Genomic DNA, 17,085 nt, shown 5'->3' on the forward strand with positions numbered 1-17,085 from the left:
ATTTCTCTTTCTCTTATCTGATCATCATCATGTTTGGTGTGTGTGTGTGTGTTTTTGTTTAACTATCCTTGTGGGTACCAGAAGCCCTCACAAAGATAGTAAAACATTGAACATTCAGTGGGGACATTTTGCCAGTCCTCACAAGGGAAAAAATATATTTTAGATTTAGGGATTAGGTTTATAATTATGGTTAGAATTAAGGTTAAGGAAAATAGGATTTTGAAAGAGAATTCATATTTGTGGTTCCCACAAGAATAGTAAAACAAAACTGTGTGTGTGCGTGCATTTTATTTAATCCAGGATGGATTTATTTTCAGGGTCAGATGGATAAAATAAATGGCAATTTTTTTAATTTGCAAACATTTATTGCATCATGAAAAAAATCCTGCAAGTCTCTTTAACAATTCAGTCAATATCAACATTGACTATATTTATATTTAACAAAAGTTGAACTTCTATTAAAATCTGTAAAATAAACTATTAGATATTGTGGACATTCCAGGGTCCACTGCCTAACCATGGTGGAGTACCTCAAGGCTGTATACAAGGTCCTCCGAGATACAAAATAACTTTTTTTATTTCAGTCCATCGACATCATATGTACACAATACTCTATATACACATATCATGTCAAGTTCCTATACACATTGCCACTTCAAAAATTCTTCAATATATAAAAGGAATTCTTAAAATTACGTACAGTTTAAATGCTTTAGATGGCCTCTGATTGTAATGGGAGTGTACTACTGACTTACAACAGTGGTTGGCCGTAATTGTGCCTTGTTCACAGCTTTCAATATCTGCTAGGGATACACTGACTTCAATTTTTAGCAGAGCTTATTTAATTGGAAATATACTATAAGAGAGATGTGCAAATGTAGCGTCTCTTATGTACATCTCTTGCATTAACACTGATAGCTAGTGGTAACCATTTGAGGTATAAACATCCACTGGAAAACTGGTCATAATTATTTCAATGCAAAGCATTGGGGAATGGACAAGGTAATAACACTATTTTAATAATGCCACAAGACAGGATCATAGAAATAGGGATTATATTGCTATAGACACTGGGCAGATCCTTGGTGAAACAACTTGGAAGTGTTGCAACATGCTGCACCAAGCAGAAGGCCTATGTGCTCATGATCCACACAGTACCATACGTTCAAACTGTAACAAAATGAGGGAGTAGCACACGAGATTCCGAGGCGTGATTTGCACCCAGTATCATAGGGTCCAGATCCAGAAACGTTACCGCTGCTCCAAGAAAGCTAGTTCCCTTGGGTGAGTGGTCATCATGCTTATCAACGGCAGGGTCTTTACAATACCTATATTATGTCCTCAACAGTCCAGAGTGCAGACAAGAAGGATGTGTATTATCATCAGACATGACCGCTGGGGGAGAGCTTTTCTTTGTCTGGTTTCAGATGACTGGATTTCTAGTCCCAACGTTCCATGCCTATCAGAGCAACAGCATTGTGTCACTCGCGTGCTGATCCATCCCAGTGACATCACCCACTGAGTCACGAGTAGCTCCCCCCAAAACCCCACCCAAGCCCTCCCGAGCCAACAGGGGAGTGTCACTGTCCACAGCTGCTGTTGTCATGGTGACAGCGGGGTCCCAACTCCTATTGGCATTAGAGATGACAACAACGTAACGATCATCTTCCTCCTCCTTTTCCTCCATATTCACGTGGATGACTGCTGTTACCAGATCTCGGTTGTCTCGTCTCTGGCGACTGTTACTGCAGGACGAAGAAGAGCTGAACTGGTCGCTACAGGAAGGGGAGGGGCTGAATTCGTTTCTATGACTGCAGGACGGGGAGGAGCTAAAAAGCGGCAAATCCAGGTGGGAGTCTGCACAAGCACCGGGCTGATCCTCCTCAGGGAAACTGGTGTTGATGTAGATGATGTCCTCTTTGCTGGTAGTAGCCTCCGGAAGTTTCTCTGTCAGCTTCTCCAACAGTTCTCTAACCTGAGGAAAGTCCGGAAGATTAGAAGATTCATCTTTACACAGTCTGTCTGCGTAGCAAATTTCACCTTGTTCGTTATATTCCCTCTTCAGCTGTTCCCATAGGAGAACGTTTTTTGGTTCCAGGTAGAACCCTCTGTGGAAAGGGTTCTACATGGAACCAAATGTGTTCTACCTGGAACCAAAAAGGGTTCTTCAAAGGATTCTTATTTGAGGACAGCCGGAGAACCCTTTTAGGTTCTTGATAGCACCTGTTTTTCTAAGAGTGTAGTGCACAATTTTTGACCAGGGTGTCTATATTAATGTCTGCATCCCAAATGGCACCATATTATTTCTTATATAATGCACTACTTTTGACCAGAGGCCTATGTGTTTCCCTAAGTAGTGAACTATAAATTGAATGCCATTTGGGATGTAGACTGTCTCGAGCAGCTTCGCCGGGAGTTCTCTCACCTGAGTGAAGACGGGGCGGTCCAGGAGGTCAGCACGCCAACAGCTGTACATGATCTCGTACCTGGTGGACAGGAGAAGTAAGAATAATCATTCAAATGTGATCTGTTTTGCATCTTAATAAACCACTGGGGAGCGTAACAGAGTTGCAGACATTACTTCTTCTTCAGTTTATCTATATTGTCCTGGCTGTAACATAATGTTCCTTAACCTGGTCCCAGATCTGTATAGTTAATAGGTCCATTCATTGACAATGACCTTAGGAGTTGGTAATACAGCACAAACAGGTATTGGATCAGGCAAAATGTTCCTATCCACTAAAGCCCAATCTGAAAGACAGACATGTAGAGAGAAGATAAACACTCACAGTTCATCTAAGCAGTCTGTTGGCTGCTTCAGCCTGTGGCCCAAAAGTAGGTAATCATAAATCTCATGGTTCTGGATACCAGGGTACGGTGTCATGCCCCGTGTCGCTATCTCCCACATGGTCACACCAAATGCCCACTGCAAGAATACACACAGCACACATTTAAGTTAGCTGTAGTTTCTCTCTCGTGATAGACTGTTAACGTAAATGTTAAAATTGGTGGGTTCTGCTAGCTCCTACTAAAATAACATGTTAGATGCATCTACATAGCAGAGAACTGTAAATGCATTTTAATTTGTGATTTCAAGTATCATATTTGCAGTCTGTTCAAATTAAATTGTATTTGTCACATACCCTGAATACAACAAGTGTAGACTTTACAGTGAAATGCTTACTTGCGAGCCCTTTCCCAACAATGTAGTTAAAAAGTAAGAAAATTAACAAATAAATAAAACAGTACATTAATACAATAAAATAACAATAAGGAGGCTATATACATGCTATATACAAGGAGTATTGCGCCAGTGTACTGGGGTACGAGGTAGTTGGGGTGATTGATTGAGGTAATATGCTCATGTAGGTTTGGTAAGGTGATTGATTGAGGTAATATGCACATGTAGGTTTGGTAAGGTGATTGATTGAAGTATGTATATGTAGGTGGGGGGTGAAAAGCAGAAAGTCCGGATAGCCGTTTAACTGTCCTGCAGTCACACGGCTCTTTGTTGAGAACTCTGTTGAGCTATCCAATAACTTTTCCAAAGCTGAGAGCTGTGGGCTGAACTTCACGGGCTGGCTGTTTAATTTCTCAGAAGGGGAACTAAATACTTGAATAACAGTACTTTTCATTTCTCTCTGACACATTCACATGTATTCCCATAATCAGTCAAGGATTGAAATAAATGAAACTAGCTGATGGGGGCTCAATCTCAGACGTTCCTTACAACATCATTGTGTGTGTGGGTGTGTGGACCACCATACCACGTCACTCTTCACAGTGAATACTCTGTCCGCCAGACTCTCCACCGCAATCCATTTCACAGGCATCTTGGCTATCCTGCCCTGTCTGTAGTAATCACCACTGTAGATCTTCTTAGACAAGCCGAAGTCTGCCACACACACCGTCATGTCATCACGCAGCCTGTAGGACCAGACCAACCAATCAATCAATAGAACAACCTATCAATTCCACTTACTAGAAATAGATCAAAATTAACTAGGCAGGATACAAGCGCAAGAATTTGGCATTTATTCAAAATGTCAAGAGCAATGTGTCTACATCACATTGGCAATATGGTGGACAGCAACAGTGAGTTTCTACTTGAATAAGTTGCCAAAATAGACCACAGTCGTACATGAACAGTTACCAAGGAACAGGGATGGTTTAGCTGCCGTCCTCTCCGTTTATCATGAGATAAGACTCATTATATCTTTACATTGTGAAAAGGTCAGACCTGTACACACACACACACACACACACACACACACACACACACACACACACACACACACACACAGTGGTGTAAAATATTTGAAAATTTATATATTTTTTAATTAGTTTACTACTTATATTTTTGACAAAGTGTGCAAACCTGTCATCAAGGCAAAGGGTGGCTACTTTGAAGAATCTCAAATATAAAATAGATTTTGATTTGTTTAACACTTTTTTAGTTACTACATGATTCCATGTGTTATTTCATAGTTTTGATGTCTTCACTATTATTCTACAATGTAGCAAACAATAAAAGTATATACAGTGCCTTGCGAAAGTATTCGGCCCCCTTGAACTTTGCGACCTTTTGCCACATTTCAGGCTTCAAACTTAAAAAGATATAAAACTGTATTTTTTTGTGAAGAATCAACAACAAGTGGGACACAATCATGAAGTGGAACGACATTTATTGGATATTTCAAACCTTTTTAACAAATCAAAAACTGAAAAATTGGGCGTGCAAAATTATTCAGCCCCTTTACTTTCAGTGCAGCAAACTCTCTCCAGAAGTTCAGTGAGGATCTCTGAATGATCCAATGTTGACCTAAATGACTAATGATGATAAATACAATCCACCTGTGTGTAATCAAGTCTCCGTATAAATGCACCTGCACTGTGATAGTCTCAGAGGTCCGTTAAAAGTGCAGAGAGCATCATGAAGAACAAGGAACACACCAGGCAGGTCCGAGATACTGTTGTGAAGAAGTTTAAAGCCGGATTTGGATACAAAAAGATTTTCCAAGCTTTAAACATCCCAAGGAGCACTGTGCAAGCGATAATATTGAAATGGAAGGAGTATCAGACCACTGCAAATCTACCAAGACCTGGCCGTCCCTCTAAACTTTCAGCTCATACAAGGAGAAGACTGATCAGAGATGCAGCCAAGAGGCCCATGATCACTCTGGATGAACTGCAGAGATCTACAGCTGAGGTGGGAGACTCTGTCCATATGACAACAATCAGTCGTATATTGCACAAATCTGGCCTTTATGGAAGAGTGGCAAGAAGAAAGCCATTTCTTAAAGATATCCATAAAAACTGTCGTTTAAAGTTTGCCACAAGCCACCTGGGAGACACACCAAACATGTGGAAGAAGGTGCTCTGGTCAGATGAAACCAAAATTGAACTTTTTGGCAACAATGCAAAATGTTATGTTTGGCGTAAAAGCAACACAGCTCATCACCCTGAACACACCATACCCACTGTCAAACATGGTGGTTGCAGCATCATGGTTTGGGCCTGCTTTTCTTCAGCAGGGACAGGGAAGATGGTTAAAATTGATGGGAAGATGGATGGAGCCAAATACAGGACCATTCTGGAAGAAAACCTGATGGAGTCTGCAAAAGACCTGAGACTGGGATGGAGATTTGTCTTCCAACAAGACAATGATCCAAAACATAAAGCAAAATCTACAATGGAATGGTTCAAAAATAAACATATCCAGGTGTTAGAATGGCCAAGTCAAAGTCCAGACCTGAATCCAATCGAGAATCTGTGGAAAGAACTGAAAACTGCTGTTCACAAATGCTCCCCATCCAACCTCACTGAGCTCGAGCTGTTTTGCAAGGAGGAATGGGAAAAAAATCGTCTCTCGATGTGCAAAACTGATAGAGACACACCCCAAGCGACTTACAGCTGTAATCGCAGCAAAAGGTGGCGCTACAAAGTATTAACTTAAGGGGGCTAAAAAATTTTGCACGCCCAATTTTTCAGTTTTTGATTTGTTAAAAAGGTTTGAAATATCCAATAAATGTCGTTCCACTTCATGATTGTGTCCCACTTGTTGTTGATTCTTCACAAAAAAATACAGTTTTATATCTTTTTAAGTTTGAAGCCTGAAATGTGGCAAAAGGTCGCAAAGTTCAAGGGGGCCGAATACTTTCGCAAGGCACTGTACCTTTAAAAATAGGTAGAGGCGTGGATCAGAACACCAGCGAGTATCTGGTGTGACCACAATTTGACTCATGCAGCACAGCACATCTCCTTCTCATAGAGTTGATCAGGGGGGCACTCTGTTCACAACGTTTACATCAGTGAAACGCTCGCCAACACGACACCATACACGTGGTCTGCGGTTGTAGGTACCGCCAAATTCTCAAAAGCGGCTTATGGTAGAGAAATGAAAATTCAAATCTCCAGAAACAGCTCTGGTGGACATGCTAATTGCAAGCTACCTCAAAACTTGAGACATCTGTGGCATTGTGTTATGTGACAAAACTGCCCATTTTAGAGTGACATTTTAGTGTACCCAGGAAAACGCTTTACATGTTGCGTTCATATTTTTGTTCAGTTTATATATATATATGTGTGTGTGTATATACAGCTCTGATCTGTACTTTGTCACAATGTAAAGATGCAATCCCTATGTGTTCAAAATATTAGGAATAGCTGCTATTTCCATGAAATAGACTGACCAGTTGAATCCAGGTGAAAGTTTTTATCCGTTATTGAGGTCACTTGTTAAATCCACTTAAATCAGTGTAGATGAAGGGGAGAAGACAGGTTAAAGAATGATTTTCAAATCTTGAGACAATTAAGATGTGGTTTGTTTATGTATACCATTCAGAGGGTGAATGGGCAAGACAAAATATGTAAGTCCCTTTGAAAGGGGTATGGTAGTAGGTGCCAGGCGCACTGGTTTGAGTGTGTCAAGAACTGCAACGCTGCTGGGTTTTTCAAGCTCAACAGTTTTCCGTGTGTATCAAGAATGATCCACCACCCAAAGGACATCCAGCCAACATGACACAACTGTGGGAGCATGGGAATCAACATGGGCCAGCATCCCTGTGGAATACTTTTGACACCTTGTAGAGTCCATGCCCAACAAATTGAGGATGTTCTGAGGGAAAAAGGGGGTGCAACTCAATATTAGGATGATGTTCATAATGTTTTGTACACTCAGTCTGGCTCTGGTTCAGGTGAAATGTAAACCTACATGCAGTTGCGTGCAGCCAAGTCACGGTGGAGGAAGTTACGCCCACTGAGGTATTCCATCCCCATGGCGATGTCAATCATAAACTTTAGGAGTGTCTGAGTGGGCAGGAACTGAAAAAAAAGAAGAAACAAACAAACACCATCTTTATCATTACAATGTCATTAACCATATTCAGACAAGACAACACTTTTTTTCAACGTGCTCCTCGGGAAAGCATCATATAGCTCACCAGTGGACTGTTTCCGAGGCGTGAGCGCAGCAGGAAGCTATGGAGGTCTCCATATCTCATGAAGGGCAGGATCACCATGGGCTTGGGGAAGTGACCAGACCCCGCCTCCAGACAAACACCTAGCAGGAGCCGATCAACGTAATAGCAGGTAAATAACAGTTGTAAAATGATTGTAAAATAAAGTTTTTACTAAGTTTTACAAAATCCTTTAGACATCAACTGTGATCTCTCTTATGTGTATGTATGGCTGGTTGGAGCGAGGGGGCATGAACCCATAGTTTCTGCATGATGGGCAGGACTGAGCAGGATGGTCTGTGATGGCAGCAGAGAAGACCTACAGTACCTAGCAGCCTGATGACATTAGGGTGGTCAAAGTCCTTCATGCAGGCAGCCTCATTCAGGAACTCCTCTATCTCCCTCTGGGAGAAGTTATCCACTAGAAAACAAAGAGGAAATTAATACAAATTTCATGTGTTATTTAGCCTGGTCTTAGATCTTTTTGCACTATCTTTCTAACTCCTGTGGTCATTGGCATGCCAAACATGGCATGAACGGTCATACTAGCTGGTTATACAGCACAAACAGATCTAGGAGCAGACTATGAGGAATTCTTCAACCATCTAGGATATTAACCAGAGGGTAAGAAAGAGAAAAAAGCACTCTGAATCTGACCTAAACGAATGGGCATTGTTAGATCAGCCCAATTAAAGAAACTAACAAGAGGATGAAGAAGCTCACATTTCATGGTCTTCACAGCCACTTTCTCAGATGTTCCGTCCAGTTGTTTCAGATGTCCCTCCACCACAGAGCCAAATTCACCTGGTCAATAAACAATGGGTTGGTAACAGTCAGAAAAGGAACAGTCAGAGGTAACCGTCAGAAAGGGAACAGTCAGAGGTAACAGTCAGAAAGGGAACAGTCAGAGGTAACAAACAGTCAGAAATAACTCTAAATGACGAGTATCAACAAATAAATGACATGTGAAATGTGATTAAGGAGCAGCCACAAACAAATGAAATTACCAAAAGAATAAGTAATTACATTGGGAAAAAATGACATATGACTGAGATAAAGTTGTATTCTACCTACTTTATAACACAAATAGGCCCCTGATTTTGTGTACTAAATAATCAAATGAATGTCATCCTCACCCTCTCCCAGAACCTTCCCGATGGAAAGCAGATTTCTCATAATCATGAAGTCCTGTAGTTTGGCTTGGAGCTCATCACTCACACCCAGGTTACCTACTAAAAAGAGGGCAAGAGGGGAAAATAGAGGTGATATTTTTTATTATTGTGCAAAATCTGTGGATATAGATTTTCTTCTCCGATGTATGTTAATAGGAACATAGAGGATTAGAGTAGAGTAGAGAAAAGTAGAGTAAAGTATAGCAGAGTACAGTAGATTAGAATAGAACGTTTATTCACGTACGTGTAATTTCAATGGCTGATCGGTTGTATGACTTCTGTGGCCTGTACTGAACGATGGGTTGAAGCTTCTCTCCACTTCCAAACATCTGACTGCAGGGGGCGCCAGAGAGAAACGAAACAAGTTACTTTATACAATGGAACAGAATGAGTCATTCACTGACTAACACTTTAACAAGAGCTTGCCTCAGAGTTGTAATCGTTTGGTTGACTAGATTGAGAATTCATCTTGAATCAGGAAGTAAGCTCTATGACCGGATGTTTTCCTGCCTCTGGGTGATGAGAGATGTCTGCCAGTTCTGAGCATTCTTATCTGTATATCCCGAACGGCAACACTGAGTCACCTCTTTAACATAATGAATTCCAGAACAGAGACAGCAGAACGGAGAGGAGATGGGTTGTTTTGGTGATGAGGAGAGGAGGAGCGAGGAGCAGAGGAGAGAGTAGCAGAGAGGAGTGGAGAGGGGAGAGGATTAGAGTGGAAAGGATTGTTTTGGTGTTTCTTTCCAACTCAGCTAGACTACCTCTGTCTTCAGCAGTAAGACCAGGGATGGTTGTGTTCATTAGGCACCAAACAGAAGAAAATAGACAAACAGGGAGGGACTACCAGGGGTTGTCCAATGAGATAGGCCCATTTTCATTTTCTGTTGAAAAATTAAAATGTGAAAATGTTTTCCATAGTCTGTCCTAACTAACACCGCCCAGATCGCACTGCTGATTGAGTCCAGCTGTTTCAGTCTGTTTACTTCCATTTTGTGCCTAATGAACATGATACAGTCACTACAACCTTGGCAGTCTTGACTCAGGTGCAGTTGTCAGTGATTATGAGGAAACCAGGCTGCTTTATTGACAATGTACTGAGTAACTTTACCCCTTCCTCAACAGGAAATATAACCACTTCCACTGACCAATACACCATTTCCCCTTACTAACTCCAGGGATCAAAATGCTGAGTAACTTTTACATCTGCAGCAACAGACAATAGACATTTCTTACTGGCGAAACTAAGTGAAAACAGAATTCACTGGCTGGAGATGCACTGTTGAGGCTCTTTAATCTACTAGGAGTCAAAAGGAACAAGTCAAGTACCGGTAAGTTATTTGAGGAAGGAAGACTTGTCGCGCCTTGACCTTAGAGAACCTTTTATTTCTCTATTTTGGTTAGGTCATGTCACGTTCGGACCTTTTTCCTTTGTTTTGTCGTTATTTAGTATGGTCAGAGTGTGAGTTGGGGTGGGCAGTCTGTTTGTTTTTCTATGATTTTGGGATTTCTATGTTTCGGCCTAGTATGGTTCTCAATCAGAGGCAGGTGTCGTTAGTTGTCTCTGATTGAGAATCATACTTAGGTAGCCTAGGTTTCACTGTTTGTTTGTGGGTGTTTGTTTCGGTGTGTGTGGTTGTCGCCACACAGTACTGTTTTGGTTTTCGTTCGTTTCACATTTACTGTTTTTGTATTCATAGTGTTCAGTTTGTTTTTTAAATAAACAACCATGGACACTTACCACGCATTGGTCCTCCGATCCTTCTCGCTTCTCCTCCTCAGACAAAGAGGACGAGGAAAACCCTAACAGGTCAGGGTGTGGGTAGTCTAGTTTTTTCTTTTCTATGTTGGCCTGGTATGGTTCCAAATCAGAGGCAGCTATCTATCGTTGTCTCTGATTGGGGATCATATTTAGGCAGCCTTTTTCCACCTGTTTGTGGGATGTTTTTGTATTGTAGCTTTTTTGCACTACAAAGCTGCACGCTCGTTTTGTTACTCTTTATTGTTTTGTTGCTGGTTCATATTAATAAACATGATGAACGCCTTCCACGCTGCACCTTGGTCCAATTCATACAACAACGCTCGTTACAAGACTGCACTTAGCTACACCGTTTCCCCTGACCAACTTAAGAATCAAGATACTGTGTGACTTCCAGTACTACAACAATGGACTGCAGCACGGTCGAAGTCAATACAAGGGTTTAAAGTGATCATGATCAGATCATTAAGGTATTGAGGACACCATTAGGTTAGCGTCAAACAAGACAAACCAGATGTTACACAGCATTCTGGGTACGGTAGTACATCAATGTACACCCCTCCTTGTACATCCTGATACAATTAAGACTTTAATATGTGAAGAAGCATGCAAACTTACCCAAAGCGTGTGTCTAGTATCCTGTTTCTCATGCAGATAGCAGCCCAGAGTACTAGCAGCAGGAGACAGAAGCCACATACCACCCCCAGTATGATATACACAGAGTCTGATCCCATGGTGTCTGGACTGGAGGAGGGAGACAGGGGCCAATCTGGAACACAACACGCAATCAATCAATGATTGAATCAATCAAGCAATGAATCAATCAAATCAAACTACGATCGATTGATAGAACAGAACACACAAACATGATAGAAACATGATCAAAGTTTCAACTCAACTGTATGTTGTATTTGTATAGGTTTTGCTGTATATGTGTGTGTTCTCAGTTTGTGTGTAATTTTGCAACAAGCGAATTGCCCTTTAACACCACTGCAGATGCTTCACTATTCTGCATCTTCCCAATTAAGTAGCCTAATTTTGTTGTATGGCTACTTGAAGAGAACTAGGCAGTGGCATGTATGATGCATGACAAGGGAAGCAAGGCTTCCCCAAAAAATTGACCAAACAAAAACAAAAAAACATATACATAATAATTGATCATCTTTCGTCTTAGTTTCATAATTATCCTTCAATTCGGAAGAGGCTGAATGTATCTCACCGGAGAAAGCATGTGTAGCGTATCTGATACGGTCTGGTTAAAAAGAGTAGGACATTTTTTCCACCTGTAGTATTGAATGCAAGGGAAACCAGCAAGCATTTGGCCTCCCTTGATAAAAAAAGTATAAAATTAGCCAATCAGCGTTGGGCTAAACTGAGTTAACTAAACTGTGAATGTTCCTGTCGCACCAAAAAAAAGGTGTCAAGGGAAGCCAGTTTGGATTTGGCTTCACACCAATCACATCAACAGAAAAATGTAATTGACAGAAAAATGTGCATTGTTACATCTCATTGTGTCATTGTCCTCTGGTGGCTAGCTAGCTATTTAAAAGTGTCCCTTTCCTAAATAGCCATGGATGGAGATAGGGATTTGGATTTGTGGTTTTACCTAATTCTCATTTGTGGTTTTACCTAATTCTCTGTACTGGCAAGTGATTATAACGGCGATTCTGATCCAACCATATATTGATACATTGTGCCTGAGAGGATGGAAGAGGGGATGGAAGTTGAGGATGGAAGTGCAACGATGAGAGGATGAAGTAGGCTAATGTTAATTAGCTGGCTCATCGTTGCACATGAAAGGAAGTTTGGTTAGTGAGCAAGCATTTTAGCCAGGTAGCCTAGGGCAACAAACACTAAAAGCATGTACTGTATGACAGTCAGAGCGTTTAATCAACATGAAAGAGAGGAGGATGGCATTGGCATTGTGACAGAAATTTTTATCATGTGAAGAGACAGCCTTGAAAATGTTAATGTGGGGTGAGTCAACATGTTTTGTTCAACTTGCACACACACACACACACACACACACACACTAAGCAGAGGTAATTTGATGTTGAAATGTTGAAGTTCAAATGGTGCTGGAATAGTGGAGGCAGCTCCTGTTTTCTATGTGACTTGTGGTAACTCTCTGTGGTTCTAAATCAATAGTTGTTTAGTAGTCCAAAAATGTTGGAAACATTAACTTGCTTAACCATGCTGTAGTTCATGTAACTGTTTGTTACATGCAATATGCTTTGTGGACTTCACCAGACAGAGGTCGCTCTCCCTTTTTGTGATGAAACAAAGGTCTAGTTTAATTTATTCTGCGACTGTGTCTTCTTATTGTCTCGGCCTTAGGCCTATATATCACAGTGGCAAGGCATATGAATTAACAGGTTATAGAGCAAACAACACATAGGTTGTAATATGGCTTTTTATTCTGGATTGGCTTCCCTTGTGATTTTACCAGTGGTGGAAAAGGTAACCAACTGTCATACTTGAGTAAAAGTAAAGATACCTTAAAAGTAAAGTCACCCAGTAAAATTCTACTTGAGAAAAAGTCTAAATGTATTTGGTTTAAAATATACTTAAGTATCAAAAGTAAATGTAATTGCTAAAATGTACTTAAGTATCAAAAGTCAAAGAATAAGTAGAAATAATTTAAAATTCCTTAAAATACGCAAATCAGACGGCACCAAGTTATTTATTTTTTAATTTACGGGAAGCCAGGGGAACACTCCAACATTCAGACATAATTTAAAAAACAAAGCATGTGTGTTTAGTGAGTCTGCCAGATCAGAGGCAGTAGGGATGACCAGGGATGTTCTGTTTATAATGGCGCGAATTGGACTATTTCCCCGTCCTGCTATACATTCAAAATGTAACGAGTACTTTTGGGTGTAAAGGAAAATGTATGGAGTAAAAAGTCCAATATTTTCTTAAAAAATGTAGTGAAGTAAAAGTTGTCAAACTTATAAATACTAAGTAGTACTTTAAAATATTTTTACATCACTGAATTTTACCCACAAACTGCTACTAGAACTAGGGCCTGTCACTTGCAACCCACCTCTTCCAATCCATTGTGGAAAAGTGTGCATTTAATTCTGCTAGATGAAGAGCTGAAATTAATACAACATCCTGGCATTTAAACCATACCAAACCTAATCCATTAGGATTAGGAACTCCTGATGTAATTCAATATGTAAAGTGTTAGGAACTCCTGATGTAATTCAATATGAAGGTGTTAGGATTAGGAACTCCTGATGTAATTCAATATGAAGGTGTTAGGATTAGGAACTCCTGATGTAATTCAATATGTAAGGTGTTAGGATTAGGAACTCCTGATGTAATTCAATATGTAAGGTGTTAGGATTAGGAACTCCTGATGTAATTCAATATGAAGGTGTTAGGATTAGGAACTCCTGATGTAATTCAATATGAAGGTGTTAGGATTAGGAACTCCTGATGTAATTCAATATGAAGGTGTTAGGATTAGGAACTCCTGATGTAATTCAATATGAAGGTGTTAGGAACTCCTGATGTAATTCAATATGAAGATGTTAGGATTAGGAACTCCTGATGTAATTCAATATGAAGGTGTTAGGATTAGGAACTCCTGATGTAATTCAATATGTAAGGTGTTAGGAACTCCTGATGTAATTCAATATGAAGATGTTAGGATTAGGAACTCCTGATGTACATCAATATGTATAAAGATGTTAGGATTAGGAACTATTTATGTAATTCAATATGTATAAAGATGTTAGGATTAGGAACTCCTGATGTACATCAATATGTATAAAGATGTTAGGATTAGGAACTCCTGATGTAATTCAATAAGTATAAAGGTGTTAATATTAGGAACTCATTATGTACATCAATATGTATAAAGGTGCTAGGACTAGAAACTCCTTATGTACATCAATATGTATAAAGGTGCTAGGATTAGGAACTCCTGATGTAATTCAATATGTAAGGTGTTAGGATTAGGAACTCCTGATGTAATTCAATATGTAAGGTGTTAGGATTAGGAACTCCTGATGTAATTCAATATGTAAGGTGTTAGGATTAGGAACTCCTGATGTAGAGGTCTACTCACTGTTCTCTGGTATGAAGATCCCGACCGGTGGACTGAGCATGCCACACCCAGTCTGAGTACAGGCAGCTACCTGAACACTGTATGTAGTGTTAAACTCCTGTAGGGCCACCGCAGCAGTGTTGGAGGAGCTGCGGATCTGAGGAACACCACAGCATGTTAGAGAGATCATGGTTGTACTCAGCAGTTTACAGTAATAGACACCTATTCAACTGATCAACTCATACCACTAATCAATTTATCATCAAACCTTTGACTAGTGGAATCAGATGTGTAGTGCTAGGGCAAAAACAAAAATGTCTTCCCAGGAATTAAGAAACACTGTTATAACTACAGAGGTAGGATCTTAATTTGAGCCAATTTGCTACAGCAGGAAAATAATCCTGCAGCAACAGGAAATGTGAATTACTATGTGGATTATAATCAATGGTTATTTTTTGTCGGGGTTGATATATTTTTTGTTACGGCAAAACAAGTCTGACTGTTTTAGGTGGAAAATGCTAACTTTAGAAGCCTTTTGAAGCCTTGAATACATTACAAGTTTGCATTTGCTGCTGTGCATAAAAATGATCAGCAACAAAAGACTGATCAAATTAAGATCCCACATCTGTTGTCTTATCATGTCATGATATAGTGCTAGTTTGTTTTTTGCTCTTGAAGCCCTTTGAGATTCTATGAAAATACTATAGAAGTTTAATAAATAATAATAATTATTATTATATGATAGCAAATAATTTACCAATGTAAAACTACAATCTGTGTTCTTACTGGGAATATTTCAAAATGTTTCCCTCCTACTGAACATCACCCAGTAACAGACGGACACCTGGGAAAATTGTCTGCCATACATACTATAGGCAATTTTTTGGATTATAGTGTTTGTAGTGGTCCCTTGAAGTTAATGATTATCTGTGTGAAGTCAAAGTCAGTGTTAGATATGTGGCAAATTCTTATTAACAGCCAGGGAATGATGTTAACCAAACACTATGTAACATTATGTCACGGATCCCTCCGGAACTTTCATCATGCACACCTGTCCCCTATTCCCACTGATTAGTATTTGTATATATGTGCCCATTGGGGGGTTGATTATAGTTACAATGTCTGTTAGTGCGTGTGAGTACCTGTGCTGTGTGTTTTGGGCTTTCGTGCCCTTGTGGATTGTGCAGATGATTACGGGTCTTGTCCTGTGTGTTAATTATTGTGGGCGTGTGTTATTTATTTGAGGTACTCCTCGCTCTTTTGTTTGGGTTTCAATCCTGTGTTTTTGTTACGTGTTTGTTTGGTCTTCGTCCCTGTGCCTTAACACGGCAGGCCATCATTTGGGCTTTTAATAAAACAACTATTATGCATTCCTGCATCTGTTCTCCCGATCCTTCATGCCAACGTGAAATAGATTTGTACTTGTAACACACATTTTTTTTGTGTCAAGTCATTGTAGAGCCATTCTGGATGTTTCTAGCTCTGCTAACATTGGGAAGCTGAGAACATTGTTTCACAGCGCTCTAAAAAAGGGGAAGAAAACAAAACTTTCTTGACAAGCTGGCTGGTATGTGGACTTGGGGTTAGTTCCAAATCGCAACCTATTCGTATTCCCTAAGTAGTGCACTTATTTTGACCAGGGCCCATAGAGTAGAGCACTTAATAGGGAATATGTTGCCATTTGGGGCTCAGACATGATCAGCATGGTGTTTACAGAGAGCTGAGAGGGGGATTGTTGGGGAACATGTGACAGTGGATAAAGCCCTTGGTTGCACAATACCACCGCATGGCAACATCTGGGGTTCCTCTCTCACTAGTTAACATGCTGACAGTGAGACTGGAGGCCTGGAAAAACATGGAAATCACACAGACACATGGTGTACTATCTCTCTATGACAACATTTCACACCGGAACTTTTATTTTGGAAACTAAAACTGAACTAGCTAACATGCTGACTGCGTGACTGGTCTGCTGGCTAAAGGCATAGAAAACACACATGCAGAAACATGTTGTACTATATCACTGACCAAAAACATCTATTATATGTCTAAAAATAGCAATTATACTGTAGCTTGGTGATAGAATAGAGTAGTGCAGAGCAGGGTAGAGTAGAGTAGGGTGCAGAGCAGGGTTGAGTAGGGTGCAGAGTAGGGTGTAGAGCAGAGCAGGGTAGAGTAGGGTGTAGAGCAGAGCAGGGTAGAGTAGGGTGTAGAGTAGGGGGTAGAGCAGAGCAGGGTAGAGTAGGGGGTATAGGAGGGGGTAGAGCAGAGCAGAGCAGGGTACAGTTGAGTAGAATAGAGCAGAGTAGAGGAGAGTAAAGTATAGTATGGAAGAGTAGAATAGAGTAGAGTACGGTTGAGTAGAGTAGAATATAGCAGAGTAGTGTAGAGTACAATCTTAGAAAAAAAGGTGAAATCTAGAACCTAAAAGGTTTCTTTGGCTGTCCCCATAGGAGAACCCTTTTTGGTTCCAGGTAGAACCCTTTTGAGTTCCACGTAGAAACTGTTCCACAGAGAGTTCTAAAAGAAACCCAAAAGAGTTGTACCTGGAACCAAAAAGGGTTTTCCTATGGGGACAGCTGAATAACTTTTTTTTTCTAAGAGTGTAGAGTTGAGTAGAGTAGAGTAGGCTTGAGTAAT

The 17,085-nt window shown here is 40.3% G+C and overlaps 1 protein-coding gene across 2 annotated transcripts in view; it reads right to left on the reverse strand.

The window, feature by feature from the left end:
• Positions 1-343: 343 nt before the first annotated feature.
• The window catches only part of mertka (c-mer proto-oncogene tyrosine kinase a), a 42,542-nt gene continuing 25,800 nt past the window's right edge, over positions 344-17,085 (reverse strand). Inside the window, exons 10-21 of one of the 2 annotated variants that reach the window (XM_064950262.1) lie at positions 14,467-14,602; positions 11,007-11,157; positions 8,874-8,962; positions 8,594-8,686; positions 8,181-8,261; positions 7,786-7,878; positions 7,443-7,561; positions 7,214-7,323; positions 3,768-3,927; positions 2,790-2,926; positions 2,426-2,486; positions 344-1,975 (exon numbers count right to left, since the gene is read on the reverse strand). In XM_064950262.1, the coding sequence (XP_064806334.1) occupies positions 1,463-1,975; positions 2,426-2,486; positions 2,790-2,926; positions 3,768-3,927; positions 7,214-7,323; positions 7,443-7,561; positions 7,786-7,878; positions 8,181-8,261; positions 8,594-8,686; positions 8,874-8,962; positions 11,007-11,157; positions 14,467-14,602 (1,743 nt within the window). In that variant the 3' untranslated portion in view covers positions 344-1,462. Of the gene's footprint in view, positions 1,976-2,425; positions 2,487-2,789; positions 2,927-3,767; positions 3,928-7,213; positions 7,324-7,442; positions 7,562-7,785; positions 7,879-8,180; positions 8,262-8,593; positions 8,690-8,873; positions 8,963-11,006; positions 11,158-14,466; positions 14,603-17,085 lie in introns of both variants that reach the window. The other variant, XM_064950261.1, reaches the window with a different exon arrangement.

The sequence above is a fragment of the Oncorhynchus masou genome, chromosome 31, assembly GCF_036934945.1.
Source record: "Oncorhynchus masou masou isolate Uvic2021 chromosome 31, UVic_Omas_1.1, whole genome shotgun sequence".
In the NCBI taxonomy this organism is placed as follows: Eukaryota; Metazoa; Chordata; class Actinopteri; order Salmoniformes; family Salmonidae; genus Oncorhynchus; species Oncorhynchus masou.